General features: G+C 32.1%; 1 protein-coding gene across 1 annotated transcript in view; it reads left to right on the top strand.

Annotated features, from left to right (window-relative positions):
• Window positions 1-21,156, top strand: part of LOC148281561 (G protein-coupled receptor moody-like) — a 60,642-nt gene extending 39,486 nt beyond the window's left edge. The window contains exon 2 of the mRNA XM_088226544.1: window positions 19,642-21,156. Within this exon, the coding sequence (XP_088082670.1) occupies window positions 19,642-20,875 (1,234 nt within the window). The 3' untranslated portion in view covers window positions 20,876-21,156. The remainder of the gene's footprint in view (window positions 1-19,641) is intronic.
• The last annotated feature ends 538 nt before the right edge of the window (window positions 21,157-21,694 follow it).

Below are 21,694 nucleotides of genomic sequence, written 5' to 3'. Positions count from 1 at the left end.
AAGGATTTGTAGCTACAGCGGAACGACTCTCTTAAATATTTAAACCAGAAGATACGTCTTCTTTCTTTACTACGTTTCGCTTCAACTTTTATTTGTAATATGGTTTCGTACTTCTCCTCTGCATAAAATTCAAAATAGGTACTCAACTCCATATAAATACATCAGTTTTAATAAATGAATATAATTATGCAACACTCAATATAATTATTCCACTAAAATGTGAGAATTGGAGGCGCATTATTTGATGTTGTCATAAGTTGATATTAACAGCTCCCTAAAGGGTTGAATCCAGTCATTGTCTACGAAAATTTGGACCAACTCAAAACAACAACAACAATAAACCATCGTGTCGTTTCCCGTAGATGATAGAACGCCACATCACTCTATCTTTGGAGACAGATCTCGCTTCCTCTACATGCATACATCTTCTCATGCCCGCGCGCCGATTATTCCGACTTCTAACATGTCCATTTGTATAATACATAATAAATATGATACAATAATCAAAGTACCATTGTTTTATTTACAAAATAAATATTAAGTTAAAATATTCCCCTTTGGTTTCCATACAAACTTTTATATTCAAAGTTTGACATCAAGTCGGCACGGGTTATCGCTATCCGATTTCAATAATATTTATTATTTCAGTTATTAAGGTCAAATGAAACAAAATAAGAGGGTATGCGTGTCTCAATTTGTAAAAAAAAAGAATTGCCCTTATAGTCTGGGACACCCTAATGTCCATCTTCAAGTATTTGTTGGATTTGGTCATGACATGTCTCTCTCGGTCTTCCTTGTTTTCTGCATCCATCAACATTCGCATTTTAAATATTCTTAGCGGTTCTTTCGCTGTCCATTTGCTCTATATGTCTAAACCAGCGCAGAGCTCCTTTCTTGATTTTGTCGATAATGCTCATCTCAGCCTTACATAATGTACGAATCTCAACATTTGTGCATCTATTGTACATAGTTTTACTACACATTCGCCCGAGAGATGGTATTTCGACAGCATTCAGCCTACATTCATCCCTGTTTTTCCAAGTCCATGCTTCGCTCCCATACATCAGGGTTGGGACCAGGACTGTTGTGAACTGCTAATTTTACCTCTTGCGACAAACAATATGCTTACTCATAATAATATGATAAAAAAAAATTATGGCATTATTGGTTAAAAAAATCGACAAAGGCATATTTGTTTTACTGGGCATTCATTTTAATATTTTGCATTGTTTCGATCGTTCAAATGTGGAACACAGCGCGCTTTTGCTTCGAAATGTTGCCAAGAGCAACGTCTTATCAACACTTAAGTGCTTCTATTTCTGGCAACAATGCATCGGCACTTAAACAATAAGTTTAAACTTCAAATAAGGGTGCTAAAACTGTCCGGCTATTAAATAACAATACAGAGTATTATTTGACATTACGCAATCGCCATGGCGAGAGCAGCTACATTTTTTACAATAAATGAGCACAATCTTCGTTTTGCTATTTTTTAATTGCGGCCTTGTCCGTACGAACACAAGAAATTAAATCATTTAATTGGAAATACCATTATTATTGTATTTGAATCAACATATTCACAAATAACTACCGTAATTTTTTATTTTATTTATTCATACAAACACATCGATATATTACAATTACAAAGTTACTTTACAATTTTTCATTCATTTCTAATGCAGAATTTTCTTTGCCTCAATGAGAAACCGTTCCAATTTCAGTTATGCAGTTTTTGTAATAAAAAAAAACCCTTCGAATACTAACCTTATTTTGGGGTTGTTTGTTTCGTCGTTGAAGTAAGTTGTTTTTTTTAACATTTTGACCATATTCTAAAGGCTTTTCGACATTTTTTTTTTAAAGGAATAACCCGCTAAGTCTCTATTTTGAAGCTTGTCAGCAGGTGGGATAGAGAGGATATGGAGGGATGTAATTAAAAATACACCACAACACCCAGACCAATTGAGAAAAAAATCTTTCTTGGATTTTTTTCTTGCAACTGGCGGGAATCAAACCTGCGACGCCAGTTTCACAGATAGCCGTCTAACCCACTGCACCACGGCGCCTGTCTATGATAAATGACTAGTTACATAAATGTAACTCCAGTCTATACTCAGTCAAAACGAAATGCCGATTATTCAACTCTTGTATAATGCCAGTACTCCTATATGGGTGTTAATCTTGGCACCACACCATAGCTCAGAACACCAAACTTCTGAGTTTTGAGAGCAAATGCTTGAGAAGAATATTAGGTGTAGGGTGGTTTGATTTTATAACTAACATTGAAGTCCGAGAACGGACGCAGCAGCCTCCTTTAACGAGTGTCTTGAAGATGCGGCGGTGGATCTGGCTTGGACACGTGCGGCGCATGCCTCAGGAAAACCTAAACCCAAGTTGCTTCTTCTTTAAACCTGCGGGTTCACGCCGTCCTGGAAGGCCGTCGATGACGATCTTTCGACTTTATTTGGCGGAACTAAGAGGCGCTGAATTGACGTGGGAGGAGACGAGAGTGGTAGCTGGCGATAGGGTCTTCAGACATTTATAAATTTATAAGATACAGATGTAATAATTAATTTTATTTTCAAAATCAAAATGGATACTGTGGAGAAACGTTTTCACACATAAATGTGAAACAGAAATTTACTTTTTTTTTTTTTGTACTTTCTATATATTTTTGTGAATATATATTGTATTTTTGGACTATTCTTTTTAATTTGAAAAAACAATTTAAGAAAAAGTAGATACCTGTCCTTTTTATATTAAAAAAAAACTTTTTTCTTACTTTTTAATTTTATATGCCGTTTAATGATTTATTTTTCACACAATCATTGTATGAAACACTACGTATAATACTCGTATGTACATGTAAACTTTTTTGCTATTTTTTTGTTTATCTGCTGCATATTATTTGAATTGTTTATTTCTATACACTGTGTATTTTTTGTGTAGCAAAAGACACTACGTTCCATGTGTTTTAATAAATAAATCAAATAAATAAATATATTCATGTGTATCAAAACCAATATAGACGAGCACTGACCACATCAAGTTAAAGAGCATAAAGTGATCACTCAAACTAGTTAATAAAAGGTCATAAGCCCTATAAATGCCTGGACATCCATATTTCCTTCTCAAAAAGTTTTCCATCTGTATTTAAACATATGTATCTAGGAATTTGGTTCGATCCTCGCTCTGATCTTCAGTTCACAAAGTTACTACGGGACTACAACCAACAACCTTAATATGTATTACAATATTTTGAGTCTGTCCAAATGTTTACTGGATTTCATTGCCTTGGGAGTCATTAAGATTAACAAATTACAACAGGGATGGACAACATTTTTGAGAGGGGAATATGAAAGTCTGAGTATTTTGTCTGCAAACATTTGGACAGACTCAAAATATTGTAATTAAACTAACTGGTTCAAGAAGAAGCTTAAAAATTGGAAAATTATTATCTTATTTTTCGCCTCTCATCACATGCCTAAAGGACTCAAGTTTTTTTTTATTTATGGTCTTTAGTACCTCTTTATATTTTTCTATACGTCGGAGAACGTCATCGTTTCGGACCCTGTCCACCCGAAAGATTTTTAATATCCTCCTGTAGCACCACATTTCAAAGGCTTCGATATTTTTGTGCTTTGGGTGAGTGTCCACGTTTCGACGCCGTAAAAAAGTACTTAGAAAACGTAACATCCCACACTGCGCATTCGGGTCTAAATTAAAGTCTCTACTGCAAAGATGGTCACGCATCCTGAAAAAGCAGTCTCGCGCTATCTCTATTCTGACTTTGGTCTCTTGTGAGTGATCCTATTTATCATTCAGCCAGCATCCTAAATATTTATAATGATGGACTTGCTCAATAACCTGCGCTCCAAGTTTAAAAGTCATTGGAAAGTTTGTGGCTTTTTTAAATAACCAAACATACATCTAGTCTTAGAAATATTCGTTTCTAGCCCTTTTTTTTATTTTTTTTATTTAATGACTAAAACTAAGACTCTTCGATATATAAATCAAAAATCATAAATAGTTATTTACATATTAAAACAATATACAGGTAATCAAAAAAATATGCAAAATAATCAAAACAATATATAAAATATACAAAATAATAATAGAAAAATAAAAATAATAAAAATGTATAATACATGTCGAAAATGGAATCAAAAGTTATATAATAATACGTATGACAGTGATGACATACACATATACGATATACGTATTACTTTATTACTTTATTATACTTTATTAAAACAAACAATTTAATATGTCCAAATGTTTGTAGACAAGACCGGATTTTACTCCCCAGGGAGTTATCATGATTGAAAACTATTGCAATAGAGGGTAAAACATTTTTGAGAAGTGAATATAAAAGTCTAGGGTTTATAGGGATAATGACCTGTCATTGGCCACTTTAAGCCCTGTAAATGCACATATACTTCCATATGCCCTTTTTAAAAAGTATTTTTCTTTCTGTTGCAATAAATTTCATGTAATAGTTGTTTTTAAAATATTACCGTGCTCTGTGAATTTCGGTACTTAAATAATTTGATTGAATTAGGTTGAAGTTAACATTACGTGTTTATTTGAAAACACTAAAATTAAAGCAATAAACTCTGTAGCTTTAGAAAATAAGGAAAATTTCAAAAATATTTTTATTTTCTTAAAGCGAGACCTCAAACACGCACGTAAGATATTGATTCAATAAGCGAGGTGTCCTGATGTCCTTATCTTAATGATCTGAAAGATGGTTTATTTTTATGTCGTAAATAACTTTAAGCCAGTACTTTAGTATGTCGCAAATTCCTCAATAAGTACTTTCCAACTAAATTTTTAACCAATAATCAATCCTAAATATTTATTTGTCTGCCTCGTGGTGTAGTGGTCAGCGCATTTGCCTACCTACAAGAGATCTCGGGTTCGATTACCGACATGGTTGACATGAATTTTTTTTTAAATATGTTTTTACCTAATAGAGTCGCCCGTACTGAGAAAAACCATTATGAAGAATTTCAAGCGCTAACCGAAACCGTCTATTACACGTTTGTTGTTAAACTAAAACCAAAACTTAAACCAAACCAAAAATTAACGCTTTTGTTGTATGCGATAGAGCTTAAGGGCTTCTCTATATAATTTTTACTCTGAGGTTTTTACACTAGAATATTTCATAGTCCATGGACCGGCACCTGAAGCGTAAGACTGAGCACCTTACGTTCATGTATTTTTTTTTAATATCAAGATACGCTGCGCTTGGTTTACCAATGCAGTGCCCTATGCACTATTAGGTACGGAAAGAGAATGATGATTAAATATTTATAATTATTTACGTCTTTAATAGGACAACTGTACTTACTTGATTTTTCTTTATTGACTTGGCGTTTAATTTTATAGAACTCCATATTATGATTTTAACATTAAAATGAAACGCTGATTTGAGTCTATAAAAATAGTGTATTATATTTTTTTTAACATAAAAACGAAAATTGGACAACTGTTTCGCCGTCTAGGGACATTTTCAAATTATTAAAATTACATTTACTCAATCCCTTTTTGAGTTTGAACGAAGGCAAGAATTCACATGACCTCTTATTTCAAAGTTCGCATTCAGTCACTTATGTTAATGATACTGTCCATGTGATGGCATCACTGAGCAGACTGTAGAACATCTTCTAATATACTGTCCAATATTCGATAGGCCGAGGTGGGAGCTTGAATGCAAACTTAATACTCGGATTGTTGCGACAAATAACCTAGCTGAGCTTCTGAACTGTAATGATACACGGAGAGAGACTGTTCGATTTATTACAGGGACGATCAAGCTGGCTAAGTTATTTAATGGTTAATTAATTAACTCCTTTTGTTTGTTTTGTGTCCAACTTTTACAACTTTTTTTATTTTTTATTATTTGTTAATGTAATATTTCTAGAGTTATTTTCTTTATTCTGATTCTGCTTTTATTTTTATTATTGTTATCTATGTAAAAAATATTAAAGTCAACTGAATATTACCTAAAGATAAATATATTTGATAAAACCTTGCATATAACAAAAGCAAGGTACAAGCAATTGGCAACTGAAAAAATAAAATTTAAAAACATAAACAATGTAATTTACCGTATTATGGAATTCTATAATTGCTATCAAACTAAGATCAAAAAGACTGGAAAATTTATATTCGCCTCCATTTCCATCTTATTTCAGAAGATCGTAGAAGTGCAAATAACTCCAAAAGGATTTGAAATTAACTGATCATTGATGGACGAATCAGACCTTTTTGGAACCTCTTCAAAAATATATAGTCTTAGATTAAACATCGTCACTTGATACAAGATCATTTTCAAGCTTTATATTGGTTTCAAACCTTTTGCTCTATGTTGTGCTTCAAAATGAGAACAAAATAAAAATGGTAGAAAAACCCTGAAAATATTTAAAACAATCAGATATCCCGACCCTCTGAGAATTGAAACCATAGGAAGTTGATATGTACATATAGGGTCTGCGTACATTTGTTGATTTAAAAAAAAGTTAAACTAATCGTCATCATTATCAAACCCCTATCGGCACTCAATGGTGGCACTGCATTGTCAAAAAAAATCAGCGTAGATCGGTATTCTGTTACAGGAAGGTTAGGTGATCAATCTTACGTTTTTTTTAACTTTACTCATCTAAAATATATGTACCTAAAATATGAAAACCATACGTATTATCTAAGTTATCTTTGTTTTTAATAAATTCCAAGTTTATCTGTATTTATTTTATTTATTATGCTTCACAAACAATAAACAATAATACGACTTTGGTATAATAATCACAATTTGTTGTGTTTTGATATTGTTGATCAATTGTGTGTGAACACAGCATGCACAAATCAAGAAAAAAAAAAGCTTATGATTGACTTTTTTCAAATTGGCTAGCTTAATTTAATTCTACGACTGTTATGAAAGTTATTACAATAAATTATTACAAACAGGTTATTACAAATTATTTAACCCAACTAACAAGAAAAAGAAGTAAGATTCAACTTCTTGCAGACGATGCACTGCTTTACATATCAGGAGATAATTATTATACAATGATAAATAAGATAAATTACGATTCGGAAAATATATTAAAATGGTTAAAAGTGAATAAATTAAAATTAAGTATCTCAAAAACAAAATATATAAGTATTGGGAGAAAATATATACCCCAAGGATAGGATACAATATTAATATTGATAATTTAAATATAAAGTATGTGGACGAAATAAAATATCTCGGGGTTACTTGTATAGATATTTGAATTTCAAAACACATCCAATCTGTAATAAAAAAAATCATTTTTTGTAAGATTGCGAAATGTAATAGATGTAAAAAGTAGTGTTCTTATAAAAAAATCACATGTCCACACATAAATTACTATTCTTCCATTATTTTTTTATGTAATAAAGGATAAATAAAAAAAATACAAATACTCAAAATAAGGCGATGAGGATTATACTCGAGAGAAATATATATTCTAATGTAGAAAGAATGCACAAAGAAATTTGCTTTCTCACAATAAAGCAGCAAATAAATTATAATAAAGCAATTTTAATGCATAAAATAATTAAGGGGATGAATAAAATAAAAACAATAATAAAATTTAACCAACAATGTCATACATATGAAACAAGGAATAAAAAAGTTAAGATTACCAATGAGGAGAAAAACATAATCTCAAAACTCATTGTGCAAGGGTTTGAAGCTGTACAATGAGTTACCAAAAGAAATAAAGGAGATAGAAAATATTGAAATATTTAAACTTAATTTGAAAAAATATGTTATTAAAAAATTTTGATAAAAAAATTATAATGTTTTTAAAAGTTTATATTAGTTCTTAAGATGTTATGAACTAACTTAATAAAGCATAAATAAGTAAATAAGTGAACGTTTGATTTTATGAATTGCATTACAGTTTTTTTTATTTTATTTAAATCTTAAAGTAGGGCACACATATCATACATATTGTTATGTGTGTTCTAATAATAACATTGAAAATATATTTAATTTATAAATTGTTTATCACATATGTCTTGACCATTATTTTAAATTTTGATATGTTTTTTTCTTCATAAATATTTTTTTCCATTTCGTAATACTTTTTAATTGCTTTAAATAAAATTGAATTTTGTGACTTTGCCTTTTTCCTAAATGGAAGTCTAATTTTGTTCTTTTCTCTAGTATTGTGATCGTGTTCATGCTGGTTCCGACCCGAGTTTATAATTTTATGAACAAATATCATTGTATTGTAAAATATTCTTTGTTTATATGTTAATAATTATTTAATGTATCGTTCAATATATCAATATCAGCATTACTTTCTACATAATTATATAATCTTAACATACGTTATAATGCGTTAAAGTGCGCCATATTATTACTAAAGGTTGGAAGATAAAATGTAGTGTATATAATACATAGTTTGTGAAAGAATATCTAGTCTCAAGTTGAAAATTACAAACTGCTTTAAATGATTTGTAAATATTTTCTGTAACGCCGTTGTTTTCTCAAAATAAAATAAATTAACAATATTTATGAAATATGACGCCTTGATAATCCGGCTATTATGTTGGAGTAATCATTAAATGTCCCTGGCTACCGCACCTATCACACGTCGAGCTCTCTATTTCATGTGCCAGCAGTTCGTACGAACTATGCCCAGAACTCTCCACTTATACGTTTAGATCGTGAATATAATTTGAACTTTCCCCTTATTGATCCATTTGATTGTATAAAATTAACATTTAAAATGCGCGTTTTAAAACATACTTTTTTGTCTTATACTTAGTTTCTATAATATAATCTTATTTTATCTCTAATTCGTAATTTATTGTTGTGTATTTTTATATTTTTGACACTTGTGCAATAATATTTTCACACATGTCCACCCTCATTTCAATAAAACTTCCACTCACCTACCCTCTGACACACTTACACTCACACAAACACACTAGTATGTATTATACATGTATTTCTGTGGATATCTGTCATTGGTTTTATTCTCTGTATATTTTATTTGTTATATCTTTTTTTACATGTATTACTGTTGACATCCCCAATATATAAAATAAATAAATAACATTTTAATTTTTCTTTGAGATATTCAAAGATACTCATACATATGTTATTACGTACGTAGAAATAAACTTCTTAGATAGTCCATAATTTATTTCGAATGTATGTAGGTACTGTTGCCGTAGAAGCCAGAAACCCTAGCGTTGTTGATGCTGCTTGCATGAATTTGCATGAAGTTTGCGATGAAAAATGATGTTTGAATTATATTTTCAATTTAAAGTTTGCACCGGAGTTCAGTGATTTTCACCGGGGCATCTAACGTTGAAAGTGTAATTCGACTGACATCGTTATCATTATTAAGTGTGAATCCACCTGGTGCACAATTCTAACCCTGGCTTGTACAAACACTGGAATATACTGTCGAATGTCATTTCCAGTTGAAAAATAATAAAACTTAATGTGCAACAACACACAACGTGGAGGTAGAAGGCAGGGGTGAAAATAAATACGCGACGGTATTGAATATTGCATACATTTGATTTTGAGACCGAAATAAAATCGGATTCGGGAGAAAGACAAATATATTTGTTTGTGAAATTGGATAAAGTAACATTGTCAGTAGCGTCATAAAAAGTTTGACAAACTTCTCCAATATGGCTTGCTTCATTTATTTATTCACAACTTGAGTGCATTGAATTTTCTCGAAAGAAAATACCATACGTATTCTTCCAAACGATACAAGCTTAAGGAAGTTTGTGGGGGAAAATACTACAAACCCATTAAAATAATTTTCTCCCGATAATACGCGTACAAGAAGTAGGATAATAAAATTTAAGGCTGTAGTCTGATAAAACGTAAAGAAATCATGTGATTTAGCCATTTTAAAACGCTGTTTTATAAAAATCGCATAATAAAATAATGAAGTAAACAAATATTATATAAAAACAATCATTTTTCAACGTATTTCTGTTGAAAAATATACTTAAATGTTTTATATTACTAAAATATAATTACTTTTCGGCCGGGAGATTATGTCTCATAAAATTTAGAACAAACGTTGGTACATCGATTGTTATATAAAGACTTAGTATAAAAAAAATATGTTTCAATGATTTAAAGATAATAAATTGCAAATTAGAACTGTGGAAGCAAAATTTTACAATTTTGTTTCTGAAAAGAAATACAAACATTTTAAATAACAATCATTCTGTGGTATTTTCTCTAGTTCTATTTTAAATTTTGCCTTCAATAATCGTTTAAAAAAAAGAAAACGATAAATTTTTTTTAGTTTATGCCTTTTTTTATGGAATTTTTTTTTAAGAAGATTCCTTTGTTGTAAAAATTTCATTTCCACAGCATATTTTTAGCGAGATTTCAACGCGATTTAACGCCCGATATGAGCATAAAAGTCGAAAGTAATTATATTTTAGTTACATAACATTTTTCAACAGAAATACCTTTAAAAAAATGTATTTTATCTAATGGATGCTTACTTAATTCTTTTGATTGTGCGATTTTGAAAAAAACAGCGCATTTATTTGTTTTTTCTTACAAAACATGTATTTCATTTACAAAAATGAAATTGAACGGACACATCTTTAAAGAAATAAAAATATTCATATCTATACTAGCTCACTAGTATTTATCTAACTGTAATTTATTTATCTAACTCACTAGTATTTATCTAACTGTAATTTATTTCAAATGAAAAACTTTGTAATTTTTATCACATTAGAGTTTAATATATTATAACACAACTAGTTTCAGGTATTCTGAGTTACCCATCATCAGGTGTAAATATAAACAATCAATAAAGAGTAATTCAGAATATCTGTAACTAGTAAAGTTAATATAGAAGTCTAGGCATCTACAGGGCTTATGACCTGTCAATGGCTGGTTTAAGTGGCCACTTTACACACTGGTAACATTCCCCATTCTACCCATATTTGAACATCTTAAAGAGCTGAAACCTTTATTTCTGCGGGTGAGATTCATCTAATTGAATTATTTCACCTACATACAGGCAACGCCTGAAAATGCTATTTTTTCAATTTCTATACTTCTTCATGGACCAGGTAATTTATCAACAATATTTTGAGTTTGTCTAAATTTTTAACTTCACAAACATCAACAGATGAAAGAATTGAAGGAATATAGATGTTCAAATGTAGCCAGAATGGTGAATGTTACACAGTGTGTAAAGTGGCCACTTAAACCTGCCATTGACAGGTCATAAGCCCTGTAGATGCCTAGACTTCTAAATTAACTTCTCTTAAATGTTCTTCATCTCTGTTGTAATATGTTAATATATTAAACTCTTATGTGGTAAAAATTACAAAGTGTTTCATTTTAAATAAATTCCAAATGTTCTATAATAAATAATCTAATTTGCATTTTTTTTCTGAGCTCTAGTAGTCATGATTTTTCAACAATTTTTTTTCGGTTTTCCCAAAAAGCCTTTTTTACGATATTACCATATTATAATAAAATTGAATCTAAGAATAATATTTTTAATTTTTATAGCATAAATATTCTACGCTAAAGAAAATAATTCAAGTAAAATACACATTTGTGTTAAAAATTTTATGTTTTTAAAAATCACATAAAATATGTAAATATTAAAATAGGTACCAGGTCCCTATTTAATTGTGTACTTGCGACATGTTTGTGTAGTCAAATATTAATATAAGAAACAAACTCCCTCTTAAACAATTTGTTTTGATAGTGGAAACAGAAATGTGGTAAATAATTCTACGTAATGTTATTAACCTTTGTGTTTTCCTCTATTAATTATTGTTGATAATTATAAACAAACATACAGCAAGTGTTTGCAAAAACTTTTCTCATTTTGCGCCTTTGCATAAAGTCTCCCATAAGTCAAACACATTTCCCGCCTGTTCCTTGTGTTACCATAATCTAAATTTAAATTTGTGATGTTTGCGTACCTACGGCATTTCCGTAAAAAATCACAATGTTGATTAAAATATTTGCAACATGCCTCAAATTTGAATTTCTAATTGTGACATAGTGATTAGGAAATAATATGATATCTCCTTTTTTTGTTATTTTAAATATTTTGTTCATGACGTTATAATGAAACAAAAAATATGTACTATCTTTCAAAATGAAGAATTTCGGTACTACGGGAAATCAAATGTTAAAAAAAAAAAAGTTTCCTTTTCTTGTTCAAAAACTTGAAAACATATGAAAAAATATATTTATTTGCACCACAGGAGGCCAGGAAGCCCAATAACAGTGGTAAATTACCCAGGCTTGAGAAAAATCACATTTCATTTTTGTGTTCTCACCGGGAATCGAACCCGGAACCTTCCGTGTATGAGTCAAGCGTCTTAACCACTACACCATGGAGGCCGCCGTATAATAAAAATGATTTAAGGCCGATTTTCGACATTGAAATTAGGTCTAAAATATTGATTCCATTCTCAAAAATATTCTTCGTAACTGTTATAATTTCTAGCAATATAGTTCGTTTTTATTTATACCGGCGGTGTTCTAGAATTTTTCTACCTGTAACATTATTGTACACTTTTATATTATTTGTTCAACTCACTTATATCAATAGCGAATGCCCTTACGAAGGCTTTTCATATTTAAATATATTCAAGCATTTTCATTTTGTTGTATCATACTAAAAAAATACGTAAATACAACATCGGTGAATAAGTAACTACACAAATTTAATCTCCTTGCCAACTTCCAAAATGCAACCTTTCTGGGACCAAAGTAACAAAGTTGGGTATTTTACAGAATTTAATGAAGCGACGATAAAGTTTAACGACCCGAGATGTATTTCGTTCCCTCCATAAATTTTAATTCAGATTTTTTTCATATCGTAGATTTTTTCAAGGCGTGAATATTTTTAAGTCTTCCTCTCTTCCTCTTCCTCTTCCTCTTCCTCTTCCTCTTCCTCTTCCTCTTCCTCTTCCTCTTCCTCTTCCTCTTCCTCTTCCTCTTCCTCTTCCTCTTCCTCTTCCTCTTCCTCTTCCTCTTCCTCTTCCTCTTCCTCTTCCTCTTCCTCTTCCTCTTCTCTTCCTCTTCCTCTTCCTCTTCCTCTTCCTCTTCCTCTTCCTCTTCCTCTTCCTCTTCCTCTTCCTCTTCCTCTTCCTCTTCCTCTTCCTCTTCCTCTTCCTCTTCCTCTTCTTCCTCTTCCTCTTCCTCTTCCTCTTCCTCTTCCTCTTCCTCTTCTCTTCCTCTTCCTCTTCCTCTTCCTCTTCCTCTTCCTCTTCCTCTTCCTCTTCTCTTCCTCTTCCTCTTCCTCTTCCTCTTCCTCTTCCTCTTCCTCTTCCTCTTCCTCTTCCTCTTCCTCTTCCTCTTCCTCTTCCTCTTCCTCTTCCTCTTCCTCTTCCTCTTCCTCTTCCTCTTCCTCTTCCTCTTCCTCTTCCTCTTCCTCTTCCTCTTCCTCTTCCTCTTCCTCTTCCTCTTCCTCTTCCTCTTCCTCTTCCTCTTCCTCTTCCTCTTCCTCTTCCTCTTCCTCTTCCTCTTCCTCTTCCTCTTCCTCTTCCTCTTCCTCTTCCTCTTCCTCTTCCTCTTCCTCTTCCTCTTCCTCTTCCTCTTCCTCTTCCTCTTCCTCTTCCTCTTCCTCTTCCTCTTCCTCTTCCTCTTCCTCTTCTCTTCCCTCTTCCTCTTCCTCTTCCTCTTCCTCTTCCTCTTCCTCTTCCTCTTCCTCTTCCTCTTCCTCTTCCTCTTCCTCTTCCTCTTCCTCTTCCTCTTCCTCTTCTCTTCCTCTTCCTCTTCCTCTTCCTCTTCCTCTTCCTCTTCCTCTTCCTCTTCCTTCCTTCCTCATTTAACCACCTCATTTAACCTTATGCAAAATCAATACAAATTTCCTTATAGTAGTATCTTGTGTCATTCAAAAAGTATTTTTATTATGCACTTTTTTTATTTTAATTCCTCACTACCTATACGTATTTAACAAGATTACGTGTTACAATCCCTGCATTTCTCTTATTGCTGAATTCTATAAATTAATGAATTTTCAATAAAATAGAAGTAGTATAAGTTTAGTGGATTTGTGAAATTCAGTTTTATAAAATATATGAAATAACAAGAAAAAAAAAATTTTGTAATCACGTTATCCACAGTCCGCGATTACAAAGGCAAGAGAATGGACAGAAATTTAACATTTACGTTCGATATAGTCAATCTATTTCTAATTTGATCAAATTTTCAGTTGACATCATCCGCTTTTAATCATATTAACGACAATAAACATTCAAATTGTTGTGTGGGAAATTCAAGCACTCTTTATCAACAAACATTGTCAAATTTCTTATTTATTATAGCACAATATACTACAGGTTTCGAGTGCGATATTGTTCACTCGAGAAAAGTGCATTGACGACGTAATAACGTAGATTTGACGAAAGCAAAATGATAGCTTATAATAAAAAGTTATTACACTTTCACTGCTTCGCGACACGCTAAAATGCGTCCGAGAGACACCCTTTAGCAAACGTGCATTATCTCGAGTAGTTGCCTAGTTTTATTTGTGTTTTCTGGATGAAGCAATATTTCTTTAAAGTTGCCACACTCTAACATACAATATGAAGCATTCTGCTTTGTACGTTTCTTCTAGAAACTATAAAATATCATTTCTAGATTATTCTTTACAACTCTCCCTCTCTTGCAATAGAGCGACGAAAATAATAAAGGAAATAACTCTTAGCTGTTATTGTGTCTGTGTCTTATTGCGTTGCATTAATAAAACTGAGATAATATCATTTATCTAGCTTATTGCACAAATTTCGAACCAAAATTAATTTTTTGCGTACAGAACCGTTTGAACAAAATTAAGCTCATTATTCATATAACTATTCTTGAGTTTCTTATTTCACGATAGGCATCTCCACCAAGTATCGTGATTATTTATTACACCACGCTTTTGAAACAACTCTAGGGTTATTTAGGTATTATAAGGTACTTCATTCAACAAATGTTTCATTTTCGACACAATTTTAAAGAATAATATTCAAACCCAAATTGGTAATGATTTTTAAGCTTTAAACTCTTGGTTTCGTCAAAAAATTGAATAATTTTCATTGATATATTTGTACACACTAATGCAGCTCTAAGTTTTGCAATCAGTCTAAGTTCCGGAACTTAATTTGTCGTCAGTAAATGTGAAACATGTGCGCCTTTTTAGGCGCGATACATCTTTGAATTCGCAGTAAACTGACATAGACAGTTTAGTCTGTTTTAATTTACTACACATTTTAACATTTTAATTTACACAATATTCACGCGACAACGCTCATTTTTAGAACATAATTTTATACTATCGTTCTATGAAGCATCATCTCTATTTAATGATAATTTTTCATTTCGAAAAGGTAGAAATTGTTTTGATATACTTCCTTGAATGTGTGCTAATTTATAGGTTCTATGTTGATAGTTAATTTTCAATACATAAAATGCATTTTTTTCAATAATTTTGTTGAAAATTAATATAAATACAAAGGATAAAAGAGGGTTTACTAAACAATGCCTTTAATGTGGCGTATGGTAAAAAGTTTTATGTGCGTGTTCCAAGGAAACCCAATAAAATATCGTCTCTAAAGCTAACAAAGCTTTATCCGTTTTCATGTTAAACAATAAGCCGTGGATTTAAAATGAAACAATTTGAATTTAAAGTCAAAACAAATCATTTCGTTTGGAAGCAGTTTCGTAAACAACCCTTAGCAAAAACTGCCTCGCTGTATAGAACGTAATAAATGCCTTCGTGTGCGCGGTCGCATTTAGCAGTCACCTATTTCTTATTTCCGCAGATGGAGACATCTTACCATTTCTTAATGTCAACATAAATACAAAGCTCGGTTTCCCCCGACATTGTGGCCGCTCTAATTTATGACCCGTGTGAAATTAGCGGGCGTTTAACACAACTCAATTTCCCCCTGTCGCCATTGTCCGATATTTTGGGCGGCAAGCCGGAACAGCGAAGAAATATTATTCAGTAAATTACTGATGCTCGGCTCACCGGTTGCAGTCATCTGCTAAATAATTTCAATTCAAACAATATGACAAAGTACCTACTGTAATTTTGTAAAGGGTTTCAAACAACTACAAGATACGATTCTAACCTATTTTTTTAAATGCGAAAACAGAAAACAGGAGATCTACATCCATCAAAGAAGAGTGGTTGGCAATTTTTTTTTTTTTCAAAAAATCAATCAAAATCAAGTAAAAGAGAGAGAAAAATAACCATTTCAAACACAACTAAAAAAAATTAAAAAAGAGATAAGAAATTCAAAAAAATAGTACTGTAGACAAGGAATAGAATCTGCAGAAGGCAGCAATAACAAATTACGTAAAATTATTTTTAACTTTAAATAAAACACCCAAATACTATCACTTAGTATAAAGAAAATTAGTGAAAAAGTAACAAATGATCCGGAAGAAATATTAGGTACAGATTTGAATGGCCAATGTTTAAATATAACAGAAACACAAGAATACTAAATAAATGCTATCTTCTTTCTTAGACTAACAACAATAGAAAAAAAATCATAGAGAATTTGAAAAAAAATGCTTACCCAGGCGATGATAAAATTAAACTGATGGACCTATCCAGATTACTTAAAAACTGCAATAATCACACCTAACCAATCGGAAACAATGTACTTACATAATCGAAGAAAAGGGTCAAATTCAAAGAGTTAATGTTAGTGTACCACAAGAATGGACTTGTATAATTTAACAGGAAAAATAATAATGTATGCCAGCGACATAGGACCATTATAAAAATTAAACTGACGCAATTACTAACAAAGGCATTAGCAACAACCTAACTATCTTGAATGAATGGACAAATACAAACTTACCTGCACTTAATTAAAAAAATGTACATTTTGAATCTATAAAATAATGTTATAAAATGGATGCTTACATAAACGATGAACGACTAATTGAAATTGAACACGTAAAATACTTAGGGCTAATAATAGACCGACAATTGACATGGACAATTCATATCAATAATTTAATTGGCGAAATAGCATCATTATCGGGTCTTTTTTTGTCAATTAATAACTCTGTCACAATTTTTTTTTTTTAATCTAATGAATGAAGCCTATATAAAATGTATAATATTTTATGGGGAACATGAAACCAAAATGACACAAACAAACTACAACGACAGAAAAATCAAATATTTAAGTTGGTATATGACCACCAACTAAAGAACCGGTGGAACGAAGAAAATTGTGAATGTTACATAGTGTGTAAAGTGGCCACTCAAACCAGCCAATGACAGGTCATAAGACCTGTAAATTCCTAAACTTCCATATTCCCTTCTCTAAAATGTTCTCCATCCCTGTTGCAATGTGTTAACTAAAGAACTGCTTAAAAAAACTAAACAATTAAATGTAAATGAACTTATAAACCAGAATATTTAAAACATATTCATAAATTAGCCACTGATTGATTTGTAGACAAAGAACTAAAACTTGAAAAGTGTAATAAACACAAACACCATACGACTATAACATAACGTATATTACTTAAATCTTTTTGATAGTGATAGTTATTAAAGTAATTTATATAGATAGTGCATAGGGTTCAAACTGTCAGTAGGGTCGCAGTGAGTCACATCTTGCTGGAGGATGTGATTCTATAAAATGCTGCAAACGCCCAGTTGCATTCCACCGGCAACACTACTGACTAGTTCTACTCGTTAGCGTCCACGTCGCGAACCCCGGACAATGGGATCACACTCACAACGGTGTGATCGCAGCAGATAACGAGAGGATGAAAGGCGAGTTTCTGGCGCCTGCAAACCAGAACCAACCAGCTAAGGGAAGGTAACCCCGACAGAAAAATCCACCAGAGAAGGCAACGGGAAACCACTCTGGTCATCTTTTCCCAGGAATCACTATGGCGTATACATACAATAAGCAGTTGTCCTGGGGCGGAGTAGCGTAGGACCGAGATGCTTTCGATGTAGTGATCGCCGACGTCGGGGGATCTGACAAGGCACCTCAAGAAGTGTATAATACTGTGTTTCAGGTTTCTTATCATATGTTTCCTTACTGTTTTGGATTGTATTAACTGATATTATGTATTGTCGCAAAAATGTTCTCTTTTTATGTACGGCCCCAAATGACTTTTTTAAATAACTCCTGGGAGTATAATATCTTGTTCATGTATTGTATGTTTTATTTATAATTTTTAAAAAAATATTGGTGAATATATCACATACAACATTCTAAAACAAGACCATCACAGTCGTGACTAATAAATCTGGGACTGTAATTATAGAATAAACTACTAGACAAAACTAAGACTCAGACTACCTTTACAAAAGATGTTTTAAATATTATGATATTAATCATTTATTAAAAAGAACATGAATTAAAAAGTAATTATTATTTTGCTAAACGAATGCAATAACGCGTAAGGGTTTAATAATAATCATAATAATAAGCATGGTTTAATAACAAAAACTTTCAATTTCTTTATCTACTACAAACATACTTAGGTAATAGATTTCTCTGGATTGTGTTTAGTCTGCCTAACTAGGAACAACCTGTTTTAAGGCAGACATTTTTATGCAAAAATAAACAATAACATGACTACCTACTAGTTAATTTATTATAGAGTTATACAATATTTAAATACACCATTATTATTTTAGTATGTTTTTGGGTAAGTTTTCCGATTTTTCTCTACACAAATCCAGTAACCATTTTTTTACAAATTTATTTTATTGAATTCGGGTCATGGTTTTGTAATGTTCTGGTAACATATTTAATATTTTGGGGCTTAGAAACCTGAATTTTTTTTTGCCCGAATTCAGAGTAAAAATTAACTTCCAATAAAACATTTTTTTTTCAAACATTTTTCAACTAACGGAGCATTCATAAACTACGCCAAAGAGGTAGGCGGAGAAAAACTGGCTGGCAAACGCGAAAACTAGGAAAGAAAAACACAAGGAAACCTTGATAACGCAAACCATTTATTTTACGTGCAAAACCCGCCATTATCAGTAATCACTTAACTTGCAATCTTTTTTTCAGACACAACTTTTTGAGCAAGACAGATCTCGTTTTATCTGATCCTTCGTTTTTATCGAGGAGAAGTATATTTTTAAGATTTGATATTTATTTTCAGGTAACTGCAAACGGTGAAAATAAAAAAAAAACTAATGAAAAATAAGCTTTCATCGCTGACATTATATTATCTTCTAGAGATTTGTCAACTTTAAAGCAATTTGTTAACATCGTTTAAGTTCAGAACTTTCGTAATTCAAAGAAATCTTGTTTGACAAATCGTTCAAAATAATATTAAATTAACGATCTTTTCCTCCGCAACGTTTGTTTCTTAACTCAATTTTCCAGTCCGTAAAACTTTTAAAAAAAAGTTATATTATGTAACAAAGTATTAGATTGACGAACCGAATATTTTGCGTAAATCTTCTCTCGCTCATATTGTTCACTTTATAATAATAGTATCATTTTATTTAGTTTCAATAATGCCTGATTCACTGGGTTAGCAAAAAAAATGAGTAAATATTCGTACACAACCATTTACCTCCTTTTTCTATGTCTACCGGTTTCGAGAAGTACCCGTTTATATAACATAATGTTTGTTTTCAGGTTATACCGCCGGCGATACCTCGGTCTGATGGTCGGCAGTACATGGGCCTGTGGATTCGGTGCTCTAGCCGCTACTTGGTTTGAGTCTTGGGGACGATTCGGCTTGGATCGTCAGATTGGATCATGCTCCATACTTCCCGACCACCATGGTAGATCGCCAAAAGAGTTTCTTTTTGTGGTGGCTTTCGTCCTTCCGTGTCTCGCTATTGTCATTTGTTACGCGAGGATATTTTACATTGTAAGGAAAACGGCTCTTCAGTCAAGAGGAAATAAATCCAACGGAAGAAAATACATCCCTAGTACTCCGAGTTGTCAAGTTAGTAACATCGATCACTCCGCTATATCCATCGATACTTTGCAAATGAAGCACCTCGGAAAGCTTAAAAAGAACACATTCCTTACTCCGGAAGATTCCGCACTCGGATCTGTGTCTACTGCAACCACAGGAGGAGATAAATCTTGCACATTCACAACAGACAAATCTTCCCCTTCCGCTGAGAAAAATGACGCTTACATAGAATCTTCTCTTGCGCCGAAAGAAAATGGAACTACGGAAATCAATAGCAACTATAACAACAAAGATAACCATCGCAGATCTTCGGAGCTTACAATAAGAATGACCCAACTTGTTCCAGATCCCAATTTACTGTCAGCTCCTAATGCCATATTCAAACCGTGCAACGAAAAGAAATCGAAGAAAATCATTATGGAACCATCGAGTTCTTCCGGAATCGATACTTACGACGATCCAGATAATACGTCCATTAGATCTAACACTCCCACTTCGCTAGATTCTTCTCCTACCGGAGGTCCCAGGAGGAAGTCGAGAGGACTCAAGTTCACGAGTATTCAGTCTCTTTCTAGAATGTCGTCTGTTTTTAAGAATAACAAAAGCCCATCGGAAGGAAAAGGCCATCGCAGAAGATGCAAAGCTCCTTTACCAATATCCAGCGGATGTCCAGGAAAAATGACCAGCAAAGACAAGAAACTTCTTAAGATGATACTCGTAATCTTCATATCGTTCTTGGTGTGTTACCTCCCGATCACAATAACCAAGCTATTCCGTGAGTTCATGGACATTCGCGCGCTGAACATAGCTGGGTATATTCTTATATACTTGACTACTTGTATCAATCCAATCATATACGTTGTTATGTCCTCCGAATACAGACAAGCGTATAAGAACCTGCTGATGTGCAGAGGGTTTAGTCAAGAGGTTCCACGGAGAGCTTGACCTTCTAAGACTAGAATATAGAAATAAGAAAATAAACATTACTCGACAAGTATTTATACCAAAAATTAATGTAGGTGATCAATTTTGTACCTCTTTTATTTTTAGATGTTATCATTAATAATTCATAAGATTGATTGTTCAATTTCTTTGTGAATAAATAATGAAGTTTAATGTGAATTGAGTCAATTGTTAATAAATGAGGAATAATCTCTTAGTGATACTTATTGTAAAACGTAGGAGTATGTTTAAAATTAAGAATATTAAAATTTACCTTTGCATATTAATTTCTTTATTTACATAGTTTTTGATGGAAACATTTTTTTTTCAAGAAAATTATAGTTTTCTACTTGAAACAAAAACAAAAACGAGCAATATGAATATTATAAATTAATTTTGATAACTACTTTTTCATAATTTCAAAAGCAACATTTACTGACGTCATAATAATGACCTTTGATTTATTTAAATACACACATATTTGAGGGGAAAAGTCAATGGGAAATGAAAAATTCCATAATTTTTCATTTATTGATAGTGTTAAATAGGACAATTTAAGAACAATTTTTACAAAGCATAAATTTGTCATACATGCTCGTACATAATATTTGTGCTTAGGTAATTTAATGTTGATTCAACAATGTTTTGATTATGTCCAAATGTTCGCAGACAGGCTGAATTTCCTCCCCTGAGAGTTGTTCAGATCTAAATTTGTTGCAACGGAGGGAAAACAGTTTCGAGAAGGGAACATGGAAATCTAGGCATTTACAGGGCCCACCAAAGTCAACAAGAGTTGAGGAAATGTGGATGTTTAAACAACAT

This window comes from Micrasema longulum, unplaced genomic scaffold (genome assembly GCF_059751315.1).
Source record: "Micrasema longulum isolate JH-2025_06_02 unplaced genomic scaffold, ASM5975131v1 h1tg000437l, whole genome shotgun sequence".
Lineage (NCBI taxonomy): Eukaryota > Metazoa > Arthropoda > Insecta > Trichoptera > Brachycentridae > Micrasema > Micrasema longulum.
Note: the sequence above shows the minus strand (reverse complement) of the source record. Positions and strands in the feature narration are given on the sequence as shown.